The 27,460-nt window shown below is 39.0% G+C and overlaps 1 protein-coding gene across 4 annotated transcripts in view; it reads left to right on the forward strand.

Annotated features, from left to right (window-relative positions):
• The window catches only part of RAPGEF5 (Rap guanine nucleotide exchange factor 5), a 224,282-nt gene that overhangs the window by 161,682 nt on the left and 35,140 nt on the right, over nt 1-27,460 (forward strand). For all 4 annotated transcript variants that reach the window (XM_027075113.2, XM_027075114.2, XM_053218311.1 and 1 more), the window contains 6 exons: nt 13,499-13,577; nt 18,809-18,953; nt 20,140-20,237; nt 22,388-22,418; nt 23,385-23,463; nt 26,028-26,177. In XM_027075113.2, the coding sequence (XP_026930914.2) occupies nt 13,499-13,577; nt 18,809-18,953; nt 20,140-20,237; nt 22,388-22,418; nt 23,385-23,463; nt 26,028-26,177 (582 nt within the window). The remainder of the gene's footprint in view (nt 1-13,498; nt 13,578-18,808; nt 18,954-20,139; nt 20,238-22,387; nt 22,419-23,384; nt 23,464-26,027; nt 26,178-27,460) is intronic.

The following is a 27,460-nucleotide window of genomic DNA, read 5'->3' on the forward strand; positions in this document are numbered from 1 at the left end:
CTGAAGTTACTGGAGTCTAAGTCAATGTCAAAGGATGAAAAAACCTCTTTTCTCTTTCTCCGTGTCTCTCGCGCGCGCTCTCTCTCTCTCTCTCTCTCTCTCTCTCTGAGAGATCTTGTGTGTCACCTCCCCAGACATTTGAAAGATTTGAAGTGAGATCATACGATGTCCTTGTGTTATTTGAAATGCTGTGCCGGCGCGCCTGGGTGGCTCTGATGGTTAAGCGACTGACTGTTGATTTCTGCTCAGGTCATGATCTCACAGTTGTGAGGTTGAGCCCCACATCAGGCTCTGCACTGGCAGCATGGAGCCTGCTTGGAATTTTCTCTCTGTGTGTGTCTCTCTCTCTCCCCCTCTCCCCTTCTGCCTTCCTTCCTACCCCTCCCCTGCTCTCTCTCAAGATAAATAAACATTAAAAAACTAACCATAAAATGCTATGCCATCTTCCTCAAGTGAAACTAGCATTCTATCAGAAAAAAAAATTGTAAGTGATTTTTCTGTATAAGAGTGTGTACTTGAGGTAGTCTCCTAAGTGTGAGGGAGAAATGTTAGTGAATGGCAATTTGTTGATTATAATCACCGCATGTTAATCTCACAGCATGTTTCAATCGAATTATTGCTTCATTGAAAGGGTGCAGTGCCACAGAATTGCTGTAATTGACAACCACATGTCTGAAAGGGATATTCTTTGAGCAGGAGAATTTTTGCCTTTAACATACCTATAATTGAGCTTTTTCTCATTTCTCTTTGCAGTCTTTCTCATTATAACCTTCCCCTCCCATTTCCCATTATCCTCATTTTCTGCCCTTGGGGCTTTCTTGCTCTACAATTGAAACCATTCTTTTCATTCTGTTTGCAGCTTTTTGCCTTACACATAACGCTGCTTCTTGGCTGGCAGGCCTTCCCCCAAATCTTTCAATAAATATGAAATTAGAGGGAATGGTTAAATATGAGTGAACAGAAAATGTAGAAAACTGAAATATCTTGTAATCCCCAGAATATCTTATTGTAATCTGAATAGTGATAGAAAATTATTTTTAGAGCAATTCTGTATCTTTTTCTGCTTCAGACTTAACTGTTCTTGTCTGTTCTCTTCATACAGGATATTTTGTGAATCTTTTAAATCCTTTAATCCTGTAAATGAGTTTCACTTAGAGTGAAGATGAAAAGTATAAGTTAAAATTGCCTATTGCATACTTGGCTGGGTATCTCTACTTAAGTTCTCAGCCTTAAGTGAATGTCGTTTTTGGTGCAAGGGCTACATGTATCAGGACTCATGATAGGTAGCAGTTCTAATATTAAAGCACCTGGTCTATTCCTTCAGTAATTACGTGCCTTTCAGTGTGCCTTAAATAAATATACTTGTTATAAAGAGAGATTTGCTTAGTACTTAAAGCGAGTTAAATTTTTGCCCCTAAATTTTCTTGTCTTGCTTGATATTGATATAGATACCGTCAATATAGTGTAACGTGTTTTGTCAAGAAAAGATAAGGAACATGATGAAGATTTTTTCGCGCTAATTTTGGATCTCTTCTCCAGAGTTGGACATAGAAAATGCACCCTTTTGTGTCTTGTTGCAATTTGATCTGAATTTAAAGGCATTGCAAGCCATTTTGTTTACCACTGTGTTGACTTCCGTAAAAATACTTTAGTTAGCTCAAGTTCTGCCAGTGCTGACTGGCATAATGCTAGCACACATCTCAGAATTGTTATGACGATTTGCTCTATTATAGTCTCCTAGGGAGTGTGTTTGTTCTTTTGGGGGGAAAAACATGCAAGGCAAATGTGTTCTTCATCAGCATATTCTAGAAATCCACAGTAGTGAGGTCAGGATAAATTCACAATACTTATCTCTCCTTAAATGTGCTTTTCCTGCTTTGATAATAGAGAAACGTGAGAAGCACTGCTTATCATGTGTTTGAGTTCCTGAATATGTTCTTTGTATATATATGATTTGTTAATTTATTATTTGTTATTAGGAAGGCTGTATGTAACAGAAAAACTGATGGTAACTTAAGGTGGAAGGATACTTCTCTCTCATGTGAAAATAAAAATAAGTGCAGTATAGAGCTGGTAGAACTAGTGAGGCCACTCTGAAATCAGCCAGGACTGAGACTCCTTCCAGCTCTTCGCTCCAGTGTCCCTGGAGTCTGGCCTTTATGTCCTAAAATCAAGAGGGATGCTAGCATCCCAGTCCAGATAGCAGGATGGAGCAGCTCAAGAAGACATGTGCCCATCACACACGGCTTCTGCTTTTATCTTAGTCACAGCCACATCTAGCTGCAGGTGAAGCTAGGAATACGTTGTTTGGTTTTAAAATATCTGGGGAGCAATATGGCCAAGAAAAATCAAAGTTTGATTCCTAAAGAAATGAAAAGTGGTATGTAATTTTTATAAGGGGTAGCTTATGGGGGTGCCTGGGTGGCTCATTTGGTTGAGCGTCTGACTTTGGCTTGGGTCATGATCTCACAGTTCGTGGATTTGAGCCCCGCATTGGGCTCTGTGCTGACAGCTCAGAGCCTGGAGCCTGCTTTGGATTCTGTGTCTCCCTCTCTCTCTGCCACTCCCCTGCTTGCATTCTGTGTATGTCTCTCTCTCAAAAATAAATAAACATTAAAAAAATTTTTTTAAATAATAAATAAATAAATGGAAGCTTATGTTAGTTTGTTTTGATACTTTAGATCCCAGGCCATGATTATATATATATATTTTCTTAAAGTTTATTTATTTTGAGAGAGAGAGAGAGAGAGAGAGAGAGAGAGAGAGCATGCATGAGCAGGGTGTAAGGGTAGAGGAAGAAACAGAGAATCCCAAGCAGGCTCCATGCTGTCAGCACAGAGCTCCATGGGGGACTTGATCTCAGAACCGTGTGATCGGCCCCTGAACCAAAATCAAGAGTCGGATGCTTAACTGACTGAGCCACCCAGGTGCACCCATGATTATATATTTCTTCTCTTCAAAGGAATATAAATGTATTGTGATTTAAAGCACTGTGTGATCATTTTTTAAAGCTTATAAAATAGTTTGGATTTGCTCTTGTCTTCTCAACACTGACTATTGACAGTGATCTCATGTATTATGAACGTGCAAAGAGTACTTAATAGTAAGTACCTTTCTCGTATCTGATTTGAGCCACTGAATTCATGGTTGAGAATTCTACATCTTTCACACCAAAATTCTCCCTACAAGTTGTTAGAAATATTTTTCACAAAGCATATGAAACATATATTAAAAAAAAATTCACATATTATGGTTTCAATGAAGTTTAACAATAGCACACATTAAATTTCTTCTCCTAAAGATAGCTTATAGTATGTATTACTATATTCTTGCTGATATTTCAGAACTCTTATGTGCCTGTAACATAACTGCTCGATGTGGGTCAAATCACCATGAATCTTGTGATTCCAATGCTGTGAGAAAGGCCTAAGGGTGTTCTTAGATGTGTGAGTAGTATATTTACTTCTAAACAAAACTAACTTATTAGAACCATTTTAGACAAAAGAATTTATATGAGTGCCTTTAGCTGAAAGACAAAAATATCTTAACCAGTGGCAGTTAGTACATATTTAATGGCTTATTTACCCAGATGTTGGAGGGATAGGCAGAGGTGGTCACGGAGGTGAGGAACAGCCAAGACTTTGATGTGGAAGTCAGTTCTTTTCTTTTAAGAAAGAAAGGACAAAATAAAATGTGACTAATGATTCTCAGTATTTGTAATGTTTAATATGGAAAAGTTCATCTAGAAAGAAGAGTTTTATGGTCTGACCTTTAAAAAAAATTTTTTTAATGTTTATTTTATTTTTGAGAGAAAGAGAGACAGAGTGTGAATGGGGGAAGGGCAGGAGGAAGGGAGATACAGAATCCCAAGCAGCCTCCAGGCACTGAGCTGTCAGCACAGAGCCTGACGGAGGGCTTGAACCCACAAATCGTGAGATCATGACCTGAGCCTAAGTCGGCATTTAACCGACTGAGCCACCCAGGCGCCCCTATGGTTTGTCCATTTTAAAACATTGTTTCAGTTTCTGCCTTTACATTTCAACCTTTTAAAATAGAATTATGTGTAAATGGCCATTAAAACATCTTAAGAGCATTAGGAGTTTGTGGACGATCTTAATTCTCCCGTGTGATTGTCAGTTCTGCCTTTAGAAAAGGAAATTGGCTGATCCCATATAGCTATTTGCTGTTTGTCAGGTGTTCGCTAGAAAATAAAAACAAAATAAATTTCAGGTAGGCATAAAGGAACTCCAGCATACTGGCACATAGATGGAAAATGACTTTATAGGGGCATTTTTGGCAATTCAAGGCCAATAAAAAGGCCAAGTTCCTATATCTGTCCATCTGTCCAGTGGATGTTCATGTGCATCCATTTCCCTTACCCCCAGTATGGACCATTTGGATTCACGCCTCAGAAGAGCAGAGTTCAGTGAAATCCTGTGCTGGGGATCAGCCTGCCTTGGGACGTAGGCCCCTTCTGATATTAACTTCAAACAACTTAGTAGTTTTTCACCTTACTTACCTCAGACTCGATGTCATCATTCTGCAAAAGAGAGTACAAGACCTGCCTCCTAGAAAGAATTTGAGGAGCACAGATCATGTGGGTAAAGCTCATGGTACAGCCCCCAGTATGTGGTCAGTCGAGGGTGGTTGTTTCATTATGTTGAAACAGAACAGCTATCTTCTCTTCCCTGCTTTTCCTCATTGCCCATCGAATGATGCTACCCTTGGCTTCCTGGGGCACACTAAGGAATAGGTGAGGTTCAAAGCAAATTTGGGGTTCTCTAGGGCTAAAACGTGTGCTGGATGGGGGTGGGGGATGATGGGAGAGAGGGTGGAGGTTTGGTCAGACATTCCCATGAATGGGATATTCATCTGCTGCTAGTGGGCTGCCTTATGTAGTCCTTTTATGATGTCACTGATTAAATTCCAAACCCTGTGAAAGTTGAGGCCTTAAAACTGGGCCTTCTTCATAGCAGCGAGCACAGTGCTCAACCCCAAGCCATAGGTGTTCACTCAACAGTTGTGACCAAACCTTCGTTGGTGACCGTAATGCACCAGTCTCCCTTTCACTGGAGTGAGAAAGAAAGCAGCCATATGTTACTGAAAAGAGCTTCACTGGCTGGTCTGGAACCCAGAGCACACAGGTGTCCCTGCTGTCAGTCACTGGTTGAAATATTTGTCTTAGAAACATTTTTAAACATGGACTAAACCGTAAAGGAAATTTTAGAGTAAAGTAAATTTTCTTATATTAGACATTTTCAATTTATATAAGATCTTGTGCCAGATTGTTTAGAAAGAGGCTTAGTTATGTTTAATTGTGTTTAATTTCTTAAAGATCATATTTTTGGGGGTGCCTGGGTGCTCAGTCAGTGAAGCGTCCGACTTCGGCTCAGGTCAGCTCTCATGGTTCGTGGGTTCAAGCCCCGCATTAGGCTTTGTGCTGACAGCTCAGAGCCTGGAGCCTGCTTCAGATTCTGTGTCTCCCTCTCTCTGCCCCTCCCTGCTCTCTCTCTCTCTCTCTCTCTCTCTCTCTCTCTCTCTCTCTCTCTCCTCTCTCTTTCTTGCTCTCTCTCTCGTATCTCTAGAGTTTTTGTTAAGCAGAAACAAAAAAATAAATAAAATTTTACTCCTCTGATTTCCAGAGTGGAAAAATTAACATCCAGAATGGTGATATATTTCAAGTTTGGGAAGAAAGCTGATAATAGAGATTCTTCTTGGTGCTTCGGAGATAAAAAAATCATACCTTGTCCTAAGTTGAGTCCAGTATTAAGAGTTATTGCTTGAAATAACCAGACCCCAGACTTGTAATTTAAGATTTAATGTTTAAATTAGTGTTTTCTTTGTTTCATGAAATTTTGGAATGTTGAGTTGACAAGCACTTAGTAACCTAGATTGTATGTTTAAGAATGTATTGTGTGATGTTAATCATAGGAGATGGAGCACCTCCGACAGTTGACTATGTTAGACTGAGTGCATCTTGCAACTAGATATTAATTTTTGTTGGTAGATGCTGGCAGATAGGTATTGAAAGCTCCATGCCCATGGTACTTCCACGTTCTAATCTATACTGTTAAATAAAATGATACTTGGATTGATCATGAAGAAATTTTTCCTCCCGGCTTATTTGTGAGAGCAACTGCTGTTACTAATCAATGAGCTATAACTGCGAGAAGAGTCTTTGGGGGAAAACACTGTGATAGATGGTATGAGGGCTGATTATCTGACTACCCGTAGTTCCTTTCAGTCTAAAGGACTAAAAGGGCATGCCCCCACTGTTTTCCAAGGGGCATCTCTCCCTGTGTCCCAGACCGGGACCATTTACACACCAAATCCAGTGACCTTTGAATGGTCAGGCTGATGAATCTCCCTCCAGCAACTTTTGACACTCACAGTGCGCTCTCTTCCACTCGTCCTTTCTTTTTGGCTTCTATGACATTTATGTCTCCCTGTTCTCCTGTTTGTGTCTTTCTTCTCTTCCTCCTTCCTGAATTCTCTTAGCATTGCCCAAATGTGAACATCCATCCCAGCTCACCTCAAACCCCTGCTTACAACTCCCTCGCACTGGATCTGACATGACACTTAATGTCATCCCAGCCACTCTTTTCCTACCGTAGCTCTCATAATCATCCAGACCTCTTTAGCAAGCTCTGGTCTTTGATATTTTTACCCAGTATCTTCACTTTAAAGTAGCCATAGGGGCACCTGGGTGGTTCAGTTGGTTGTGTGTTCGACTTCAGCTCAGGTCACCATCTCATGGTTTGTGAGTTCAAGCCCCACATCAGGCTCACTGCTGTCAGTGCTGAGCCAGCTTCGGATCTTCTGTCCCCCTCTCTGTGCCCCTCTCGGGTTCTTATGCACGTGTGCACCCTCTCTCTCCCTCAAAATTAAATAAACATTTAAAGTAGCCTTAGAGTACTCAAACTCAATGCATTTAAAGTAAACTTCCCTCTCCTTATTCTTCCTTTATCCAGTGTGACTGTCCTGACTGTCCTGATAGAGCAAGTGTAATCTCTATCTCTTGTCACTTCTCCTCTTGAAAATTTCCATTCACTTCCCCTTTTCAAGCCCCAGGTTTCTTATTCTAAGGGTCAAACACCCTCCAGGAATTGGCTCCAACCTACTTTCTAGCTTTATTTCTCAGTTAGGCCATGTGATCTCTTCCATTACTGTTTCACAACTATACCCCAGACCAAGACTTAGGAACCTGCCTGTCCACAGACAGCTAATATGAATAAGTGAAGCCAGTGAGGGCAGAACCATGATAAACTGGTACGCCCAGCATGAAAAAGGCAACTCAGCTCTAAACCATGGTTGCTGTAGGACATGCAGACCTGGTGTTGCCAGATCTTCTGATTTTTAAATACTGTCACACAACAAAAAAACATCTTTAAGGGCTAGAGAAGGCCCAAAGACCATAAGATTGTAACTCAGCCACAGATCCACCCCCAGTCACTTCCATGCTTATGTTTATTTCACCTCTTTATCCATACTTCTTACACGTGCAGAGGTCATCCCATATGCTACCTGTTTGGTAAAACCTTCCCTGGGATATTGGAGTCTCCTTCATCCCCTGCAACATTTATGATTTGTGCTGCCAAGTTGAAATGTTACCTTATTTAAATTTACTTCCTGGGGATACATGTCTCAACTCCCTAACTCATTATAATGAGCATGAAACCGTGGGGCATTCTTATGTTTTCTTGTCTCTTACCCTCTAGTCCCTTCTTAACAAATGTCTTATAACTAGTCAGTTCTCAATACTTGGTTTTTCTTGGTTGATGGGTGGCGTTTGGAGAACTGGGACAGGATCTAAGTATTATTTTATGACAGTAAAGAACAGAGAGGACTTACTGAGTGCCTGATGTATTCAGGTTCTCTGCCAGATGCTTTAGATAAATTATTCTGTTTCATCCTGGCTGCAGTTCTGCTAGGTGTGGGTATGATACCCAGTTTACAGCTGCCTTAACTAAGGCCCTGAGAGGTTAAGTACAATGCCTAAGGCCATAAAAATTCAGCTCTCCGATTCCCTTTGTATTTTTCACACTGTTTTCTAAGCTCCCAGCAGGCTTAGCAGACACATGCATGCACAAGCCACAAATGGGTTATAATTATAATTGTGCCTGGACACTGAGAGCAGCTGAGGGCTGAACCAGTAGGAGCTCATGGGACCTGTCACCTCCCTTACCCCCACGGTGACCTGCAAACATGGCCCTTGGTGTGGAGAAGGTAGGCAAGCCCTGTGTTGATTAGTCCATGCTCCTTCTAGTGACATTTGTAAAAGGCAGCATGTGCAATGTAATACAGTTAAGAACATAATTTTTGGTATACTCTTTCCTTAGGAAAGAATGATGGGATTCCAAAACCAAATTTTACAAGGTAAAATAGATTTCGTTACTTGAAGAGTGCCACCCAAGTTCTGAAGAGGTGACTTTTCAGACAGATTCGATATAGAAACAGCATTAAGTGAATAAGCGTTTCTTGTGTGGTCAATATTGAAAACTAAAATTAGAGCTCAAGATTTGGTGGTTTTAGAATAGTTAAGGAATACTCTGGTAGAACTGTAAAAGTATACAGGAATTGAGTGAGTTTAAAAGCTGGGGTAAACAGCTGCATTTGAGGTCATTAATATCGCTTTCAGAAATGGAAAATTCATTGAGAAAGAAGCATATTTTTAACAGCGTAGCACTTTAACCTATGATTCAATCATGAACATTAATTTTTTTTTTTAACTTGTGCTTAATCAAATTACATGGTACATTTTGGCACTGCTTCTCAAAAAATAATGGCAAGTTGTAACATTCCAGGGCCAGAAATGAGACCTTTTATGTACAAAGTTTTTTTGGCTTCTTGAAATCAAGGTTAAAGTAGAACATATTTAAAGTGCCTTAAATTCCATTGCATCTGAAGTAGAAATACATGTGAAACAAAATTGCTAATAGTACTTAGGGAATATGGATTAGTATAGAAATGTTGAATATTCACATTACCATACTTAGATTAAATAGCTATTAAAGGCAGTTTTCTGTCAAAATTTTTATCATTTGCTTTCTTGGAAGTTCACTTATACCCACCCCCCACCCCAGAAAAAAACATTAAGCTTAGACCTTTTTGAGACATTTAGATCAGTTTCTCTTATTTGACTACATTTACATAACAGAACCCTATAAAAAGGATCTGTACCAAACTGATCACTAGTCCACGTGACACAAGTCTTAGGGTGCTCTAGAAACATTTATGTTTTACAGAAGTGAAAATTTTGAGTGCTTGATACACTTAAAATGAGAATGAGAAAATATAATTTTTGCATAAAAGAAAAATACATTCATGGGGCACCTGGGTGGCTCAGTCAGTTAAGCAACCGACTTCGGCTCAGGTCATGATCTCGTGGCTCTGAGTTCCAGCCCCACATCAGGCTCTGTGCTGATGGCTCAGAGCCTGGAGCCTGCTTCGGATTCTGTATCTCTCTATCTCTCTGCCCCTCCCCCACTCACACTCTGTCTCTCTGTCTCTCTCTTAAAAATAAATAAACATTTAAAAAATTTAAAAGAAAAAAATAAATTCAAATAAGATCAAATAGAAACAGACAACTCTTGTCTTACACCTTAAAATGAAAACAGTAACAGATGATAAAGTCCCATATTAACACCATTATGGTGAATAATAGACATGAATATTAGAGACGTTTCTATCAAAGCTTTAGATTTTGACCACATATTGATATATTTTATTTCAAGTGAACATAGTGCTTAAAACTGTAATAGTATTTGCTTTCCAGCAATAAGTATAAGTATGATAAGTACATACATACTTATGGTAAGTACATAAGTATGTTATCAGCATGTTTCTTTTATACTGCAAGAGTACTTCCTATATTTAAAAAAGCCACAACATAAATATTCTTTTATTTGGGGGGAGGGATGTTGTGTGGGGGGGTAGTATTCCAAAAAGGATGGCTGAATTTTTTTGTCAGTGATGAGTTAAGAATTTGGGATTCGGTTTAGTGATTGATTTAATGATTAGAATTTCAAAGGAAAGCTTTTAGTGTATTAATACCTAGGTATTCACAGAGTTGGAAAGCAAAATGAATATATCTTTTTATTCAGAATGTTAGTGTATATGGCAACTATGAAATTGTTTAAATGAGAGATATTTTTATACACAAAGGCGCTTTTCTGCCTAAGTCTTAAATTACTATTAATTAAGCATTATGTAATATAATAGATAATTATAGTGTTTTAATGTCGATGCCAGTGGATTTGCTACTCTTTCTAAATGGCTATTGTTGGCTAATAGTCTTCAGGGGATCATTTATGTAGCCATTGTGGTTCTAAAAATATCCCTAAATGCCATGGGACAGCCTTTTTTGAAACATGGCTGTTATAAAATGCATTTTTATCTGAAGTGTGTCCTTTTGATTATATCATTCATTTACTTTCATGTGCAGCAAAAGATACCAATGCTGAAAAAGAAGGGAAAGATCTTTATACATAAAAAAAATTTCATAACAATATGTTATGTAGGGAAAGATGTGAATCAAGGGTATTGAGAAACTGTTGTATTCATTAGGATTTTTAGCTATTTAGTAGGATTTTAACCAGAGATGTTTTCATGTAGCCTCATTGTTTTTATTTTAATTAATATTTCTATGGCAAGGAGATAATTAGGTAATGCTGTTGAATATTAAATATAGCAGAAGCTTAGGGGAAAGCATTTCTGGGTCAAAGCCCTTAACAAAATATTGTCATGTGTGAGCTGATTAGTTGAATTGAATGCCAAATGGTTTTGCCACCATACAACCAGAATCTTAGAGTCACTCAGTTCATTATCTAAGGCTGTTCCAGAATGGAATGATTGGTTATGTCAAAGTTTAATGGCATTCATTCTAATTTCAGTTGCTAATGGAGTAAATTTTGATTAGAGAGTAGTTCCAGCCTCCTTAAATTAGCTAAGTGTAAGAACATCCCAGAGAGACTGAACCTGCATTTTGAATGCAGAGTGTATGAGGTTCTCAGGGCCTCACCCAGTGCTTTCTGTATATTGTTGGCTCTGATCTATAAGGGCCCACAGAGAACCCTAAAATAGATTCTAGGCTACTCTGTGATTCTTGCTGCCTGTATCTAACATTGTATACAAAAAAGACTCCCATTTCTAATTAGACCAGAGACATTGAGGATTTTCATCAACTACATTTAGTACAAAGCAGTGTTAGACTTTGGGAACATCCCTGTTCAATAGTGTCCCAGAGTGATACGATAGTTCTCAAGTTGTATTTCAAAATATCCTAGGGTTCAGACATTATGCCATTAAACTATTTTGTTTAAGTTTGTTTATTTTTAAGAGAGAGAGCACAAGCAGGGGAGAGGCCAAGAGAGAGGGAGAGAATTGTCCGTACAAAGCCAGACACAGGGCTCGAACTCACAAACCATGAGATCATGACCTGAGCTTGAAATCAAGAGTCAGACACTTAACTGACTAAGCCACCCAGACGCCCCTATTGAAACTATTTTAAAAACTGTGATGAAGGACGCAGAGTTTCAAAAGTATATTTCAAACTTTCCATTAGGATAACCAAGCAATGAACTTAACGCTGCCGGATTAACTAGTTTTGGGGCAGGTCTTAGAGTAAACCTTCTCCCGCCTTTGTTGTGCACGCGTAGATGCATGTGTAGAGATGGAATCTCTTCTGTGAATTTGGAAATTACATTGAAAGTCAGAGTTTGCCAGTGACTTTTGTAAGCAGGCGCTCTAGTGGAGAGCTCCTGGCTCTTCTGTGAATATAGGATGTGTGTGTGCGCTCACACTAAATCGTCCAACCAGCCACATTGCCACAGTTGCCTGTAAAGCTCTATACTGGGCTGTTCTTTCCTCTTACACACTTACAGTGTATAGATCTTAATTTAGGCCTACTGAGGCCCAGACACATCTGTTTGAGAATTTACTTTTACAAGAAATAGTAAGTTGGAACAGTGACTGTTAACATACTGCAGTGTGATACAACATTATAAGTGTAGGCTTATTTTACTGTATAGGCGCCATTTGTCAAACTCATTTTTTAATAAAGAATAGTGTTACTTAGTATAAGTAAATAAATATCTTTGAAAAAAACCTTTCTTAATACTTTTCCTTAACATCTATGGTTCATTTCACTTAAGGGCATTTTGCAATTAGAAAGCAAGCTTTTTTTTTTTTTTTTTAAACATTACCATTTGCCACTTATTTGTGTAAATCAGAATTATCTTGATGTTCTGCAACCAAACAAAACAGAATTAGTGAAGCAGGGACAACTGATATAAGACTGTAGATGTCATTTACTACCTCTTTATAGCAGAGTTTTGTGTTTGTAAACTTTGTTGTTTCACATGGATCAACTTTTACAGTAAATGTTATTGGTTATTTATAAAAATTCTGGAATTTTTCCAGTCTTCAACATAGAGCTATAGGGCTCTATACTGGGCAATTCTTTCTACTTACATACTTAGAGTAGCAGTTAGAGAGCTTAAATGCTATTGAGTATACAGGCTCATTAGTCTCACAACTTAATGCTATTTCAATTATCTAGAAATTTGATGGCCAGAATGTAACGGACATGAAAATGAAATCATATAGTAAAATGAATTTTAAGTTAAGGAGAGTGGATAAAGACTGTTATGGCCAGAGCCCTACTCTGCATTCTACATGTAATCTTTTTTCTATCAATTTGGAAGTGATATTGGGGGATGAGAGTTTGCCTGTTTAGGTATTCCATATGACATGTAAGCTGCACTTTTCTTAGAACACTCATGGCCAAGAGGCAAGAGAGAAAAACAAATCAAACTTGTTTTTGTTGGTTGAGGAGGTAGGAAAGGGATTGGGAAGGAGCATATTGTGATACATTATACCTGTTCCCCATTTTTAGTGAGACTTAGCTCTGTCTCTCTCTCCATAGCAGTAACAACATCACCTGCCACTTTCCCAACTTCTTACAGATGCCTTTGAAAGAGAAAGGTGAATGGTCTTGGAACCTGATCTGTGTTCTCTAAGTTTATTATCCTGCTTTATTATCCATTGTTCTTGCCCTAGACTTAGGTAATAGAAAGCCTTAATTTATTAGAACATGCAGGCTTCATTTCCTGTAGGATTGGAGTATATACCCCAGAAATATTGTAAAATTTATTTTTCAAAAGACTTTATTATGTATTGGTTTTCCATAATATCTTTACCCGCAGAAGTAAATGATGTTTTAGGGAGTAAAAAAAAAAGATGACAAAAGTATGTTTAGAGAGCCTTGCAAAAAAAAAAAAAAATACCTCATAGCTTGAGGTATTCTGTGTAAGGAGTTTAAAAAATCTTAACTTGAATAAATGATGTATTTTGTGGCTAAAATCCTCCTATCCTAACCCCTCCCCCACCCACCACCATGTATCATGTTTCTGCCACACACTGTTTTAGAGGCTGGAGAAGCAGTTGTCCCTCTTACCACTGGTTCGCTTACCTTGTGTTTGTTTTTCTTGCTTCGCAGAGACCCTCCTTGATGACTTCCTTCTCACGTACACGGTCTTCATGACAACTGATGACCTGTGCCAGGCGCTACTAAGGCAATATCCTTCATTAACTTCAGGATGCTGCGTCGGCTTCCCTTCAGACCGATGTCTCGCATTAGTAATTAACTGCCTTTCCTAATTTCCTCAGCCCCTCTGTAGAGTGTGGATATGTTAAATATTAATGTAATGATATCCAAGGTAAAAGACGACACGAGACAGAATTGACAGGGGAAGCTGGAAAGCACGGCTGCTGTTTTCACCTTCTAGGTCATGGGTAAATTGTACTGTTTGTATTGTGTTTTCTTCCAACATAGGTCTCAAGACTTTAGAGAACTGGAGGTAACTTTAGCCTAGTGGGTGTACCCCAGAGTCAAGAGGCTGAGTGGATTGGCAGTAAGTGAACTTGTGAGTTCGTGCCAGAGGTTCGTGCCAGCGGTTAGTGCCAGAGGACTTGTGCAAGAGAACGTACACACATGATGGCACGGTTCTCCACAAGTCCGGGATCAGACCAGCTGTCCCCCATGTGGGAGGTCTAAACTACGCCCTGGAATCAACTGCCATCTCTTCAGAGCTTTGTGAAGACATGTGCTGTTAGAATGATGGATGGGATTAGAAGGTTAATGACCAGTTAAGGAAGCTTTATGATTTGATGCATTAACTAGGAGGGATGCAACAGAGGAAAGGCCAAAAAGCCAAGCCAAGTAAATTTACTCAAGAGTTTCCACACAGGCCTCTTGACTCACAATGTTCAAGGAAGGTGCTTCAGAAGCATTTAAGAAGCCTGGTAACTGTCAGATTTTTACCAAACTAAACTGAAGATTCCACTTGAGCTCATGTGAACATTTTCGGGAAGACAGATTGTGTGTGTGTGTGTGTGTGTGTGTGTGTGTGTGTGTGTATACCTAGGTTTTATTGAGCCCTCAATGGTAATGGTCTTGGCAATATTCTTTTCCTGTTAAATAATTGTTCTATTTCTCCCCTACTTTACAGCCTTTTCCTGCTTAAGAGAATACCTTCAAACTCCATAAAGGGCATAATTGAAATAAAATCTCTCTTAATAATACGTTAACTAGAAATGGTGATTCGTTTTTAGTGCTTTGTTATCATAAGAGCACACAAAGCTACAGATCTTGTGAAACTTTATACAACTAGTTCGTAAAACTGATCTTGAAAAATTAGTTTTGAATTTGGAAAATTTCTAAACCAGATTTCTTCCACAGCTCTCAAGTGGGTGTTACTAAGAAATTCTGTAATAATTTCAGAATTACACTTTAAAAGTGTTTTAGGGGCACCTGGGTGGCTCAGTCAGTTGAGCGTCTTCAGCCCAGGTCATGATCTCGTGGTTCATGAGTTCGAGCCCCACATCAGGCTCACAGCTGTTTAGCGCACAGCTTTGGGTTCTCTGTCCTCCTCTCTCTGCCCCTTCCCTGCTTGCCCTCTTTCAAAAATAAATAAACATTAAAAAAATTATTAAAAGTGTTTTAGGAAAATATCAATGAGCTAGTTTCTTCTACATTTTAATGCTAACGTTTTCCCAAAATATTACCATCTATTAAACAACATAGTTTGTTTTATAGCAAATAATGCCTTCAAATCATTGTTTTTAAATATGATCCTAATATCATTTGTGATTGTTACTAACTAATATAATGCATCATAAAATTTCTCTGAATAATCTCTAAAACTTTACCATAAGCATGTTTTGAGTCTTTGACAGACATTTTTTGAGAGAGAGAGACCGTGTGCACCAGGGAGTGGCAGAAGGAGAGGGAAAGAGAATCTTAAGCAGGCTCCATACTCAGCGAGGAGCCCGATGCAGGGATCGATCTCATGACCATGAGATCATGACCTGAGCCCAAATCAAGAGTCAGATGCGTGGCCAGCTGAGCTACCCAGAGGTCGCTAAGACATTGTATATGAAACTTTAGTTCAGATTCTTAGCAGTCTTGTTACTAATTATCAAAACTTATGAAATCCATAACATTTTTAAGTCAGGAGTCTTCCTACGTGACTATTTCAATATACTTGCAGACTCTGCTTTTTGTGAAATAATACGAACCACAAACAAAAGTATGGTATCCATATTTAATTTAAGAGATTTTTTGGTACACCTTAGTGAAGATATCTTATATATCCTATCACCTTCTAAGAGTGGTCTGAATTATTTTTTGTTTGTCCCCCATGTTTTTAACTATTATTTACAGATTAGAGCCATTTATACTGTTTTTGGGTATCTTAGATGGGTACTTTTACAGTGATAGAATTTTATACTTTTCAGGTTTTATCATCATCAAGAGCATTATGTGAGCTCACAGGTTTAGTCTAGCTAATGGTCAGTGCATTACACTGAAAGTAAATCTTATCCAGTGCCTTCCCACTATTCCCCTCCTCCAGCTACATTTATAAATCAATATAATCTAGCATGGGAAAAATGTGTAAGAGTAATATACCCTGATACAGAAAACAGAATAATCCAAATGTTAAATTTAATCAGTAAACATTTTTAAAAATATATCTTGGGGCATCTGGGTGGCTCAGTCAGTTAAATGTCTGACTTGGCCTTAGGTCATGATCCTATGATTTGTGGGTTCGAGTCCTGTTTCAGGCTCTCTGCTGTGCCAGTAGAGCCTGCTTCAGCTCCTCTGTCACCTCTCTCTCTGCCTTTCCCCTGCTTGTTCTCTTTCTGTGAAAAATAAATAAGCATTAAAAAAATCTATCTATCTATGTCTATATCTAGACAGATATAGATAGATATAGATATAGATATAGATATAGATATAGATATAGATATAGATATAGATATAGATATATCTTGCAGAAAGATCAAGATTAAGCAAATTAAGTGGTAGTAACTGTGAATGGAGAGGAGCAGCTGAACTGTCAGTCCCTGAACTTGCTTTGTCTTCCAAGTCCATAATTGTAGAACATATATGCAGTGGTACTAAAAAGCTCATCTCGGGGCGCCTGGGTGGCGCAGTCGGTTAAGCGTCCGACTTCAGCCAGGTCACGATCTCGCTATCCGTGAGTTCGAGCCCCGCGTCAGGCTCTGGGCTGATGGCTCAGAGCCTGGAGCCTGTTTCCGATTCTGTGTCTCGCTCTCTCTCTGCCCCTCCCCCCTTCATGCTCTGTCTCTCTCTGTCCCAAAAATAAATAAACGTTGAAAAAAAAATTTTAAAAAAGCTCATCTCTTGACTACACATGCTGACCTAAAAGAAAGAAGCTGTTAGTACTTCCTAATTTTCTAGGTTTTCTTTATATTAGGCCATGATAGTCACAATAAAAGAAGAACCTGATATCTGTACAAGTGAAAATAATGAAGGATATAAATCGTTATATTTTGCCTTTTTAGAGAAAAACCAGGAAAAAATAGAAGCTTTAACAGGTTCTTTGTGTGTTTGCCTGAGTTTATTTCACAGATAGAAATAAAAAAAAAAAAATCAAATGTCCTTAATGTGTTTTTGCAGACTGGGGACACAGTGACTGATATATGTTTTAAAATATTTACAAAGGCTGAAATAGATATTTCTATTTTGCAATTATGTATCAGCATTAAAGAGTGTAGATTCCTGTCCAGCAACCCCAAAGCCTATCTGTCCTTGGAATCATAGCATTTCCTATTCTGATTTAACTTTCCATTGTATTCAAGATAGTCATAAATGATCATTTGGAGAACAAAAACACTAGATTGGTTTGGAAAATGCAAAGCTTCTGTCTCATTCCTGTGGCTTAAACACGTTGCTTTTGAGGTTGTTCTTTTTATACAATTTTAACAGCATAGTTAACACATGGTCGGTCACTGTATACAAATTAGAAAATATTTATGAGTATAATAAAAATTAAAGTACTCTGATATCTCATTACCTTGAGAAGCCACTGTTAACTTTCAATATATATTATTCCAGGTAATGAAAATTTTCATATCAATAAGCATAGTTAACAGAAATGGATCATCCCATCATATTTTCTCACTTGCTTTCGTACTCAACAATACATGGTGTGTTTTTTGTTTTTTAATTTTTTTAATTTATTTTGAGAGAGAGACAGAGCAAGTGGGGAAGGGGCAGAGAGAGAAGGAGAGAGAGAATCCCAAGCAGGCTTTACACTGTCAGTGCAGAACCTGATGCCAGGTTTGAACTCACGAACAGTGAGATCATGACCTGGCTGAAACTGAGTCGGACGCTTAACTGACTGAGCCACCCAAGCGCCCAACAATACATTGTGAACATCCACTGTCAGTAAATGCACTATAAGGTCATCAGTTTTATGGCTGTAGAATAGCCTATTAATGCATATGTGATAATTTAGTTAACTATCCACAGTGTTTGAAGCATTTACTTTGTTCCTGTTGTACTTTTTTTCATTCCAGTGAAAATGAAAATCAGCAGTCCTTTTTAATTATGTCTGCACATTTATCCAGTCCCTTTTTTCCAAGAAAATTCCTGGGGTTGGGCATTTAAATCATATCACAAATTATGCTCCAGAACTTTGTGCTCATTTGGGACTACTTGAGAAGTAACTGGTTTTATAAATTGTGGGTTTCTGAAGATCAGAGGATACCTGGCCTAGTTCTGATCCAACTTTTATGGCAAGTGTCTACCTATGTAGTGACACCAGATATCTTGGAGCCACCCTTGAAATTCATTGCTCTCTCTCTCTCTGCCCCAACCCACTCGCATTCTGTCTTTGTCTCTCTCAAAAATAAATAAACATTAAAAAAATTTTTTTTTTAAAAAGGGGGCGCCTGGGTGGCTCAGTCGATTGAGCGTCCAACTTCGGCTCAGGTCATGATCTCACAGTTCGTGAGTTCGAGCCCCGCATCGGGCTCTGTGCTGACAGCTCAGAGCCTGGAGCCTGCTTCGGATTCTGTGTCTCCCTCTCTCTCTGCCCCTAACCCACTCGCATTCTGTCTCTGTCTCTCTCAAAAATAAATAAACATTAAAAAATTTTAAATAAAAAAAAAAGAAATTCATTGGTCTCTTAGAAGCTCTTCATGGTGACATTGACCCATGCTGCTGTATGGAACTGTGTCAGCATCTATCAGTGCAAATCATCTAATTAACCTTCACGACCTGCCACCAAGTGCATAGAAATCATTTCCTGGGTTTACTTACTTTAGCTCTTTCCAGTGCATAACTTTTGCTCTTCCTACACGTATACTTTTCCTCCGGCATGCTTAGATACTTGTAGATTCTTTGGAAAACGATTTAGCATATTTTGAGAAAACAGTAGATAGATCTCTTTATATTTTTACTTCCAAGAACGCAATATTCTTTCTTAACCATTTGCACCTATTCTGCTAAGAAGTATCAAGGCAAAGAAGAAAACTCAGATGTTCCTTGTCGGAAACGTAAGGTCTTACATCTCGTGTCCCAGTGGATTGCTCTGTACAAAGACTGGTTACATGAAGACGAACATTCCAAAATGTTCTTAAAGGTAATCTGGTGACTTCCAGATATTATCTGATGCCAAATGACTGATTTTATTATCATTTATGCATTTCAAAAAATCTCATTTGTAGATTGTAGTCATTCAACTTTTATGTAATGTTCAAGCTGTGACTCAAAATATTAATGTCTTGATTTTTGAGGCCTGATATTTTGCACATAGAAATTTTTTTGATGGTGAAGAATTCATTATGAAAAAATGGAAAGGGCTAGTTTTACATTCACTCATTTAAGTTTATTTTATATGATTCATGGGAATTTTGATTCCAGATGAAATAATTAAGGTAGGTAAAATAAAACATACTTGAAAACTTGACCGTATTAATACGTTGAGATTTACTCTAAGTTTGAACTAACCAGTCCCACATATACAATATTTGGATAAGAAAAATGATTTATCATTTAAAAACTGTATTGACAATACATGCATTATGAAAGTTTTTCAGACCATGATGTATTTTGAGAATTTTATGCACTAATAATTTGCAAAATGGGTACTAACCTAGACTTACATTTGGAATTAGATAAATGTATATATTTTTCTAATTGTTCATAGGCTGCCATATCTTTTCCACACAGATGATTCTCTGGAGACAATATGTAGACCATTGGATTCCTTGGCCACCAAAGCCATATTAGCTGTACAGGCTAACACAGAGAAGGAGTAGAATGGAAATTTGAGCAGGGAGCAGGTCTATTTCAGACAAGTGTTCAAACTGATTTTGCCTCTCATGAAGGAAATCACTTTGATTTCAAAATTCAGATGTCATTTAGACATCCACTTAAAAATTGGTTTAACCAACTCTTTGCCTAAACTAATGTTATTTTCAAAACAACTAGGTAATAGAATTTAATCGATTTTTTTCCCTCCTAAATGACGATGTGGATATTATTTTTTTAAATATAGAATAGGCACAGAACTCTTGAGTAGCCTTCCAGAGACCTGTAAGTTTCCAGCATTGGTTACTTAAAGCCCCTGAAAGCTGTGAGGGAGCCACACAATTGAGTGAGGGGCTAGGAGGTAGAATCCCACGTAGCATCTCACAGATGTCTGGTTTAACCCCCTGTATAACCCTGCTTTCCACCTGTTCCCTCAGCAGGGTAACCATGGTCTCAGTCTTAATCCTTACAGAATAGGCATTTCAGCTGCCACTTTTCTTCCCCCCCCCCCCCAGACCATATACAGGAATGTACTGGATGATGTGTATGAATATCCAATACTTGAAAAAGAACTGAAAGAATTTCAAAAGATACTTGGAATGCACCGTCGTCAGTGAGTATTTAATTTTCTGTATTGCCATTAATAAAAGAAAGCAGCAAGTGTGATCAAATTTGAATGTTTTAGAAATTTTTTTAAACATTTATTTATTTTTGAGAGACAGAGACAGGGAATGAGAAGGGGAGGGGCAGAGAGGGAGGCAGACACAGAATCCGAAGCAGGCTCCAGGCTCTTAGCTGTCAGCACAGAGCCCGATGTGGGGCTCAAACCCACGAACCATGAGATCATGACCTGAGCTGAAGTCAGATGCTTAACCAGCTGAGCCACCCAGGCACCCTGGATGTCTTATAAAGGTCATCTTGAGGGATGCCTGGGTGGCTCAGTCGCTTAAGCATCCGACTTCGGCTCAGGTCATGATCTCATGGTTCGTGCATTTGGGCCCCGCATCAGGCTCTGTGCTGACAGCTCAGAACCTGGAGCCTGCTTCAGATTCTGTGTCTCCCTCTCTCTCTGCCCCTTCCCCACCTCTCTAAAATAAATAAACATTAAAAAAAACATTAAAATTCATCTTGAACATCCTGAATCAGGATTCCTTCTTGATTCCTTAGCTTTTCTATAGTAAATTGTGTATTTTGTTTTTATATCAAAATGAACACAAAATTAAGGCTGTTGACTATTTTGTTTAACCCTCTTTAATACGGTAGAAACGATAACAACCTTCGTACATAAAAGCAATTATTTAATAAGTTATTTAATGTTAAAAATATAAACATTTAACTTGATGTTTTGGGGGCTCACAGCTATGTCTGATGGAATAAGGAAAAAAATTTTATAGGTAGGTTTCAGCAAGTCACGAAGCATTTTTAAAGCTCCATTTTATGGATTCCCTGAGGTTTCTTTATCAGTTTAGAAAGATTAAAAAAAAAACATTTACTCAATGACTTTTGGCATGTGTAAGTATCCCTGAGGTATCTATCATTAGTCTTTCAAGTTGCCAATACCTGACTTAACCACTGACCCTCCTTATTAATTTTGGTAAATGAAAGCATCAAGTCATTATTCAGTTTTCAGATACAGCTGCAAAGTTAATCTGAAGGGAAAAACTGTTCTCTGATTTACAGTGTAGTTTGTACATAGTAAACATGAAATACATGTGTGTCAAGTTGTGAGAAACTTCTATTAAGATTTCAGAAGTCACAAAGGCACTTCTCAGAGAAAATGTTAATTCAGGCCTCTCAGATGACTAATTTGAGATTTAAAGCCTGACCTAATTTTAGTAAAGAGAGATCCTGTTGCAAATTAAGTGTCTATATAAATTAATTTTAGGGCACAAACAAATCACGTGGAAATTTTCGTCCTCAATCGTGAAAATCACACACTTAGAAATTCAGAAATGAGATGCAGTTTAGGACGGTGTTAGAAACATGTGTTGTAAATTTGGGTGGTCTTCCTTTGTCACAGTCTACACCACAAGAAGCCCCCATCACCTAAGAGCAGTATGAGATTGTGAACAAATACATGAAACAGAAAAGAAAAAGAACCTTTACATCAGAATAATCCTCCACATGGAAGCTGTTCTTTGCTGCAAGACAGGCCTTGTTACCCTTGAGAAACTTTAATTCATGGCTTAATACATTTACATGCATTAGATGTACTAATGGAACTTGATATATCCCATTTAAAAAACTTACATAAAATGTGAAATAATTAATTAAAATAAGAAAATGATATAAGGTATGACTCTTGCCTCTTTGGTAGAAGATGATCTCTTAATTCTGGGAGAAGATTTGAGCTGGGGACGTGCAGGATGTCCACCACACAGGGAAACATTCTGGAAAAGATGCTCCTTGCGTTGACTTCACTATCTGAAGCACAATAATTTCACTTAAAATCCATCAGTATATGAGAAAACTTAAGAGTTTCTGTGGACTGAATAAATCCAGTTCTTCCCTCAGCATTCACTTTCTGTGGGTAGAAAGTAAAATATGCCCGTGGAGTAGATGGCATCTTTTCTTCCTGGTTTGCTTAAAATCCAGAGCCCAATGTCAAGGGTGTTCTACCTAGTGACCTAATGAATACTGGGTTTTATCTTTTTGAAAAGCAAAAAACCTCTGCCCAGTACCTAAAAAGTAGTCTTCTGTGACAATCATTGCATTACACAGGGTTTGGGACAAAGACTGACTTCTTGTCCTTTTTCCTTTCAGCACTGTAGATGAATATTCACCACAAAGGAAGGTGAGGCAGACCTCTCTCTCTCTGAAATGGGGCCATCAAGCTTGGAGACCTTGCCTTGCCTCACTGGCATTTCTTCATAATGAAAATGAGTGCTGCCTCCAGCAGAACAGGGGCAGGCAGGGAAGCCTGGGGCTAGACCTTGCGAGCACCTTCCTGCTTCACTTCAGTTTCCCTGTGCTAGTACAGATCCGGTTGTACCCATATGCCCTCGACTTGTCATTCTGAGTATTTTTGGAGTCTTAGGGTTGCCCCACTGTTCCCAGAATCATATAAATTTGGATTTGAAATATTGATGGGAAAAGAAAAAAGAAAAAAAATGCAGGCAAGAGTCTTGACTGCAAGCATGAGGAAGTCGAGTAAGCAAAAGCTTTGCCCTTTTCAACCCAACAAAAGGAGAAATGGTAGCAAGAAAGAATGTGTTTCCTATTCACCTTGAAGGGGTAATGCACCAAGAACTGTTGGGCACAGGTTTTGTAGAAGCTGATCTATCAAGTGGAGAATTACAATGAATAATCTACTTATTTCCCTTAAGCAAGTCATGGTGCCACAGCAGAAGTATGCAACTTTGTCCCCTGCTTTATCCAGAACTCCTTGATCCACAAGCACGGTTGATGTTGGGATGTCTAGAGAAGAATACATGGATTTTTGCAGTAGCCAAAGTTTGAAAATCATGCCACCCCTCTCCAGCATGTTGCTAGAATAATTATAGGGGCTTTTTGCCTGCTTCTGGCTTTGGCCGGATCTGTCTTGTTGCTCAGAATCTCCACCTCCACATTGCGTTAATAGAGGCAACTCCCTATTTATTCCTCTAAGATTGGATGGGTGGGTTTCATATTAAAAAGAAAAAAAAAAAGAAAGAAGGAAAGAAAAATTGGCTAGCTCTTCTGGAACATGCTGTAAGCAGCTGTGGTTTTTCCAAAGGGCAGGAATGCATTCATTCATTGTTCTCTTTCTCACTTCTCACAGAATAAAGCCCTTTTCCACCAATTCAGTCTTAAGGAGAACTGGCTCCAGCATAGAGGAACTGTGACTGAAACAGAGGAAAGTGAGTATGATTTTGTGAGGGTTTGGGGTGGGTGGAGCAGAGGTCAGTCACCCTCACTCTCCAGCAGTAATGCATCAGCCTGCCCTTAGCGTTTCCAACAGTCACACCCTGTGACAAGCACCTTAGGACCCCACGGGATGGTTTTTATTTTCTTGCTTTGAGTGTTATAGTTGTCTTGACCATACAGCAGTGTCCCAGGGACCAAGCACATTTTCAATTTGAGAAGGGAGGAAAGGAGCCTGCAAAAGAGCTTCCCAACTTTCTTAGGGAGGGGTGCAAAATTGCCGGGAATTTTCCTTTTCCTCTTAGCTGCTTTCTCCCATAATCTGTCAGCCCACTGCCTGTGACTGACTAGAAAGTCCACTAAAGCCACCGTGCAGGACATTGGCGGAGTCATTCCCTGGGATTTAGAGAAGAAACTCTTGGCGAGCATAGCGAAGGAAAGGAAATGCACTGAAATCCCTGCGTGGCCAGACTGTGCCGGGCAGTGCCGCATGCCCCGTGCGCCCTGTGCCAGCGCTGCTCAGTGAGAGGGTCAGTGAGAGGGCTTGTGACCCACCCTGAAGGCAGCTGCTCACTCAGCACCAGGGGAGACAGCCTTGCAGCCCCCAGAAGGTGCTTACACGCTATTCTGTGTTACTCTCTTGTAACAGAACAGGAAATGGTTTCCTCCCGTTTGCACCAAGGTTGAGTGAAGTGCAGAACCTGGGGAAACAGAATTGAAACATTCATGCTATAGTGACTGAGACACTTTCTCTTTTAGCCCACTTCTCAGTATGTGCTGAAATTCTATGTGTGCACATTTATTTTTATTTAAAATTTTTTTTTCAACGTTTATTTATTTTGGGGACAGAGAGAGACAGAGCATGAACGGGGGGAGGGGCAGAGAGAGAGGGAGACACAGAATGGGAAACAGGCTCCAGGTTCCGAGCCATCAGCCCCAGAGCCCGACGCGGGGCTCGAACTCACGGACCGCGAGATCGTGACCTGGCTGAAGTCGGACGCTTAACCCACTGCGCCACCCAGGCGCCCCTGTGTGCACATTTAATATCTGCTCAGCTTCTCCAACACACAACAAAACGTCACATGGATGCTTCTTGTGCTATGTAGTATTAGTATATAATGCTGCTGGTATTGGGGCATAAGAAATATTGTCTATAACAAGTGGAAGCATAAAAAAAATTAGCTTACCTTCTAATTCCTTAGTTGCAGGCCCTCCATGCTTGTTTGTCTTACAATTTAATCGTAAAATTTCCCAAACTGAGTTTCAAAGAGCGTAAGTATTTCCAGACCCCCAGCCTCTTTTTGTTTCAGTTTATTAATAAGCAAGCTGTAAACTTCGCTCAGATTTAGCAGTTTTGCAGGATTTTGTCTGGTTCAAAAATTTTATTTTTCTGTGAAAGCAAAAAGCTTTGTGTCTCTCACAAATCTGTTGACAACATATATAAAACAGCTATTTGTTAGATGCTATTGTTTTAGTGACCTACCCAATGGAACCCAAACCAAAATGTTGTCAGTGCCTTCTGGTGGCGTATTTACTTTGAGGTTTATGCACATAAACTCACAGTTGTTTGGTTTTTTTTTTTTTGCTTCATTTGCATTTCTGTGGAAACAATCCTGGGTTTATTTTTGTGAAGCCATTTAAATTGCTTATAAGATTTCTCTAGGAAATGCACCCTCCCCCTTTATTTTTTTTACATAAAATGAGAAATAATATGCAATATGGTGGAAATAATTTGCAAAATGGTAGAGAAGAATACCTAAGTGTATTATCTTTTTGAAAGAAGCTAGTGTTTTATACATTCAGAGCTGGGATAAGAAGCAAATAATGTATCAATTATCTCCAGTATTATTAAGCAATTTCTGCTATCAAATCATAAAGAAATTTTTTTCCAGGACCCTGATTCACCTTGATAGTGATGATGTCCTAGTAATAATTATTTGCACTGCAGACAATAAAATGAAACTTAAAGGGCTACAAACTGGACTTCTGTTTGGAAACCATACTCATCACCATCTTGCTCAGGGACATCATTATTAACTGCTCAAGAAACCTGAGCACAAAAACCATGGCAAGCCGGCAGATTTTTTTCGATAAGCTTGTGAGAAGTCTAACAGCAAAATGCAGTATTCCCGATTGAGCCACTGTGACTATCCACAAGTGGAATGTCACATAAAAATTTATTAGTTAGGTACCTTAATATATTGCTTTGGGAAAGCTCAGTAATGCTGAAAGAAATTATACTTTGTGTACCACAAATGCTACTGTGCTGGGGTCAGGCCATCTCCACCATGAGCACACACTTGTATCACATGGGTCTCTCATTACAGTTTGGGAAGCCTAAGTCCATTTACCAGGTCTTGATGACGTCTGCATCTCATGTGTGTGCAAGCACACATTTATATATGTATGCCTTCAGGCACTTGGGTGCAGACATAAATATGTAAATCTAGTTCTGTATGTTTCCTACTGAAGAGAATAGTAAGGTAGATGACTTCACTTGAAAAAAGTCTGTACCTGACTACAGTTATCTGTTTACTAACCCTTCTTTTGTTGTGTGCAGTTTTTTGCCATGTGTATATAACAGAGCACTCCTATGTAAGTGTGAAGGCAAAAGTTTCCAGTACAGCACATGAGATCCTGAAAGTTGTGGCAGAAAAGATCCAGCACGCAGAAGAGGATCTGGCTCTGGTGGCCGTCGCATTCTCTGGGGGTAAACGATTTTATGTCCTGGAATATTAATCTTTCCCTAGATCTCCTCTGAAAGGAGAGTCGACATTTTTATAGAGTGAATGTGCAGCTTGCCCCTTCTGGGTCCGCAGCTGGATGACCACAGTAACAATAAGAAGCCGCCTACCAGAGGTGTTTCCATGACAACGGTGGGGTACTGTTGGATACTGAATTTCCTCCCCAAGAACTGAATAAAGAGGCATGCCACTGTTTTGAAATATAAAGCTTTTCATATTTTATACTCTAGATAAGCCTTCTATTTTCATATTTAAATTAACTTGGGAAATTGCTAAAGGATGAAATTACTTTAGGAAGGAAAAAGAAAGACAGCCTAGTCATATTGCTGGCTGACAGTTTAATACTTAAAAAGACTCCCTGTTGAAGGAAATAAAACCCACACTAAGCTGAAAGCTCCCAGGCAATGTTCCTTCAGGTGGACGTGGGGAGTGAGGTCTGGTTATAGCTTTTCCTTCTGTTGGGCCTTATTTATCCTCAGAGAATGGTTTATTGTCTGTTTTGAATAAGATCACACAGATTACAAGCTCACACTATCGATCTACGTGACCTGAACAGACCCCTCCATTTTCACTGGGGCCGGTCAGATCTTGATGTTGCTGGCCCCCTATTTGGCTTACAGTCTTTATTTAATATCTCATTAACTCTGAGAAAAATAAAAAGAAAGTGACTTAGCATCAGTAGTTGAAAAATGGAAGTACTGTGTGAACTAATCAGCGGAGATAGGGCCGGAGGGAGAGGGGGAGCAGATAACTGGCATTCCTGTTTACCCTTTGTTATCATCCTAGAGGAAAGAGAAGAATGTCAGAGTTTAACCTGGTGTTACAGCATCGCTGTGACAGAATCTTCTATTGCTTTGTTACTCAGAAGCAGGTAAAATGGTCCTACAAGCTAGTTGATTACATATGCGAACCAATATAGCCTTCTGCCTGGGCCTAATGAGAGTCTCTCCTTCCCTCTCAAGGGGCCCTCATTGTGCATCCCATCATCAAAACATTATCTAGAGAAAAAGAGCAAAAGGGGGAGAAACATCTGGACTACATGAACTTTAATCGGAGAGTGGTCGAATTTTTAATAAATATTTCAGGCATTCCAGATAGATGTGATAAATGTCTATTATGTTTCATTTTAAATGACCAAAAATAATAAATTATTCCAAACAGTATTGAGCTTCCCTCAAATCAGTACCATTACAGAAAGTAGTCACCAGGTCCCCATTCTGCAGGAAGAAGGACCCTGAAGGAACTTGGT

This window comes from Acinonyx jubatus, chromosome A2 (genome assembly GCF_027475565.1).
Source record: "Acinonyx jubatus isolate Ajub_Pintada_27869175 chromosome A2, VMU_Ajub_asm_v1.0, whole genome shotgun sequence".
Lineage (NCBI taxonomy): Eukaryota > Metazoa > Chordata > Mammalia > Carnivora > Felidae > Acinonyx > Acinonyx jubatus.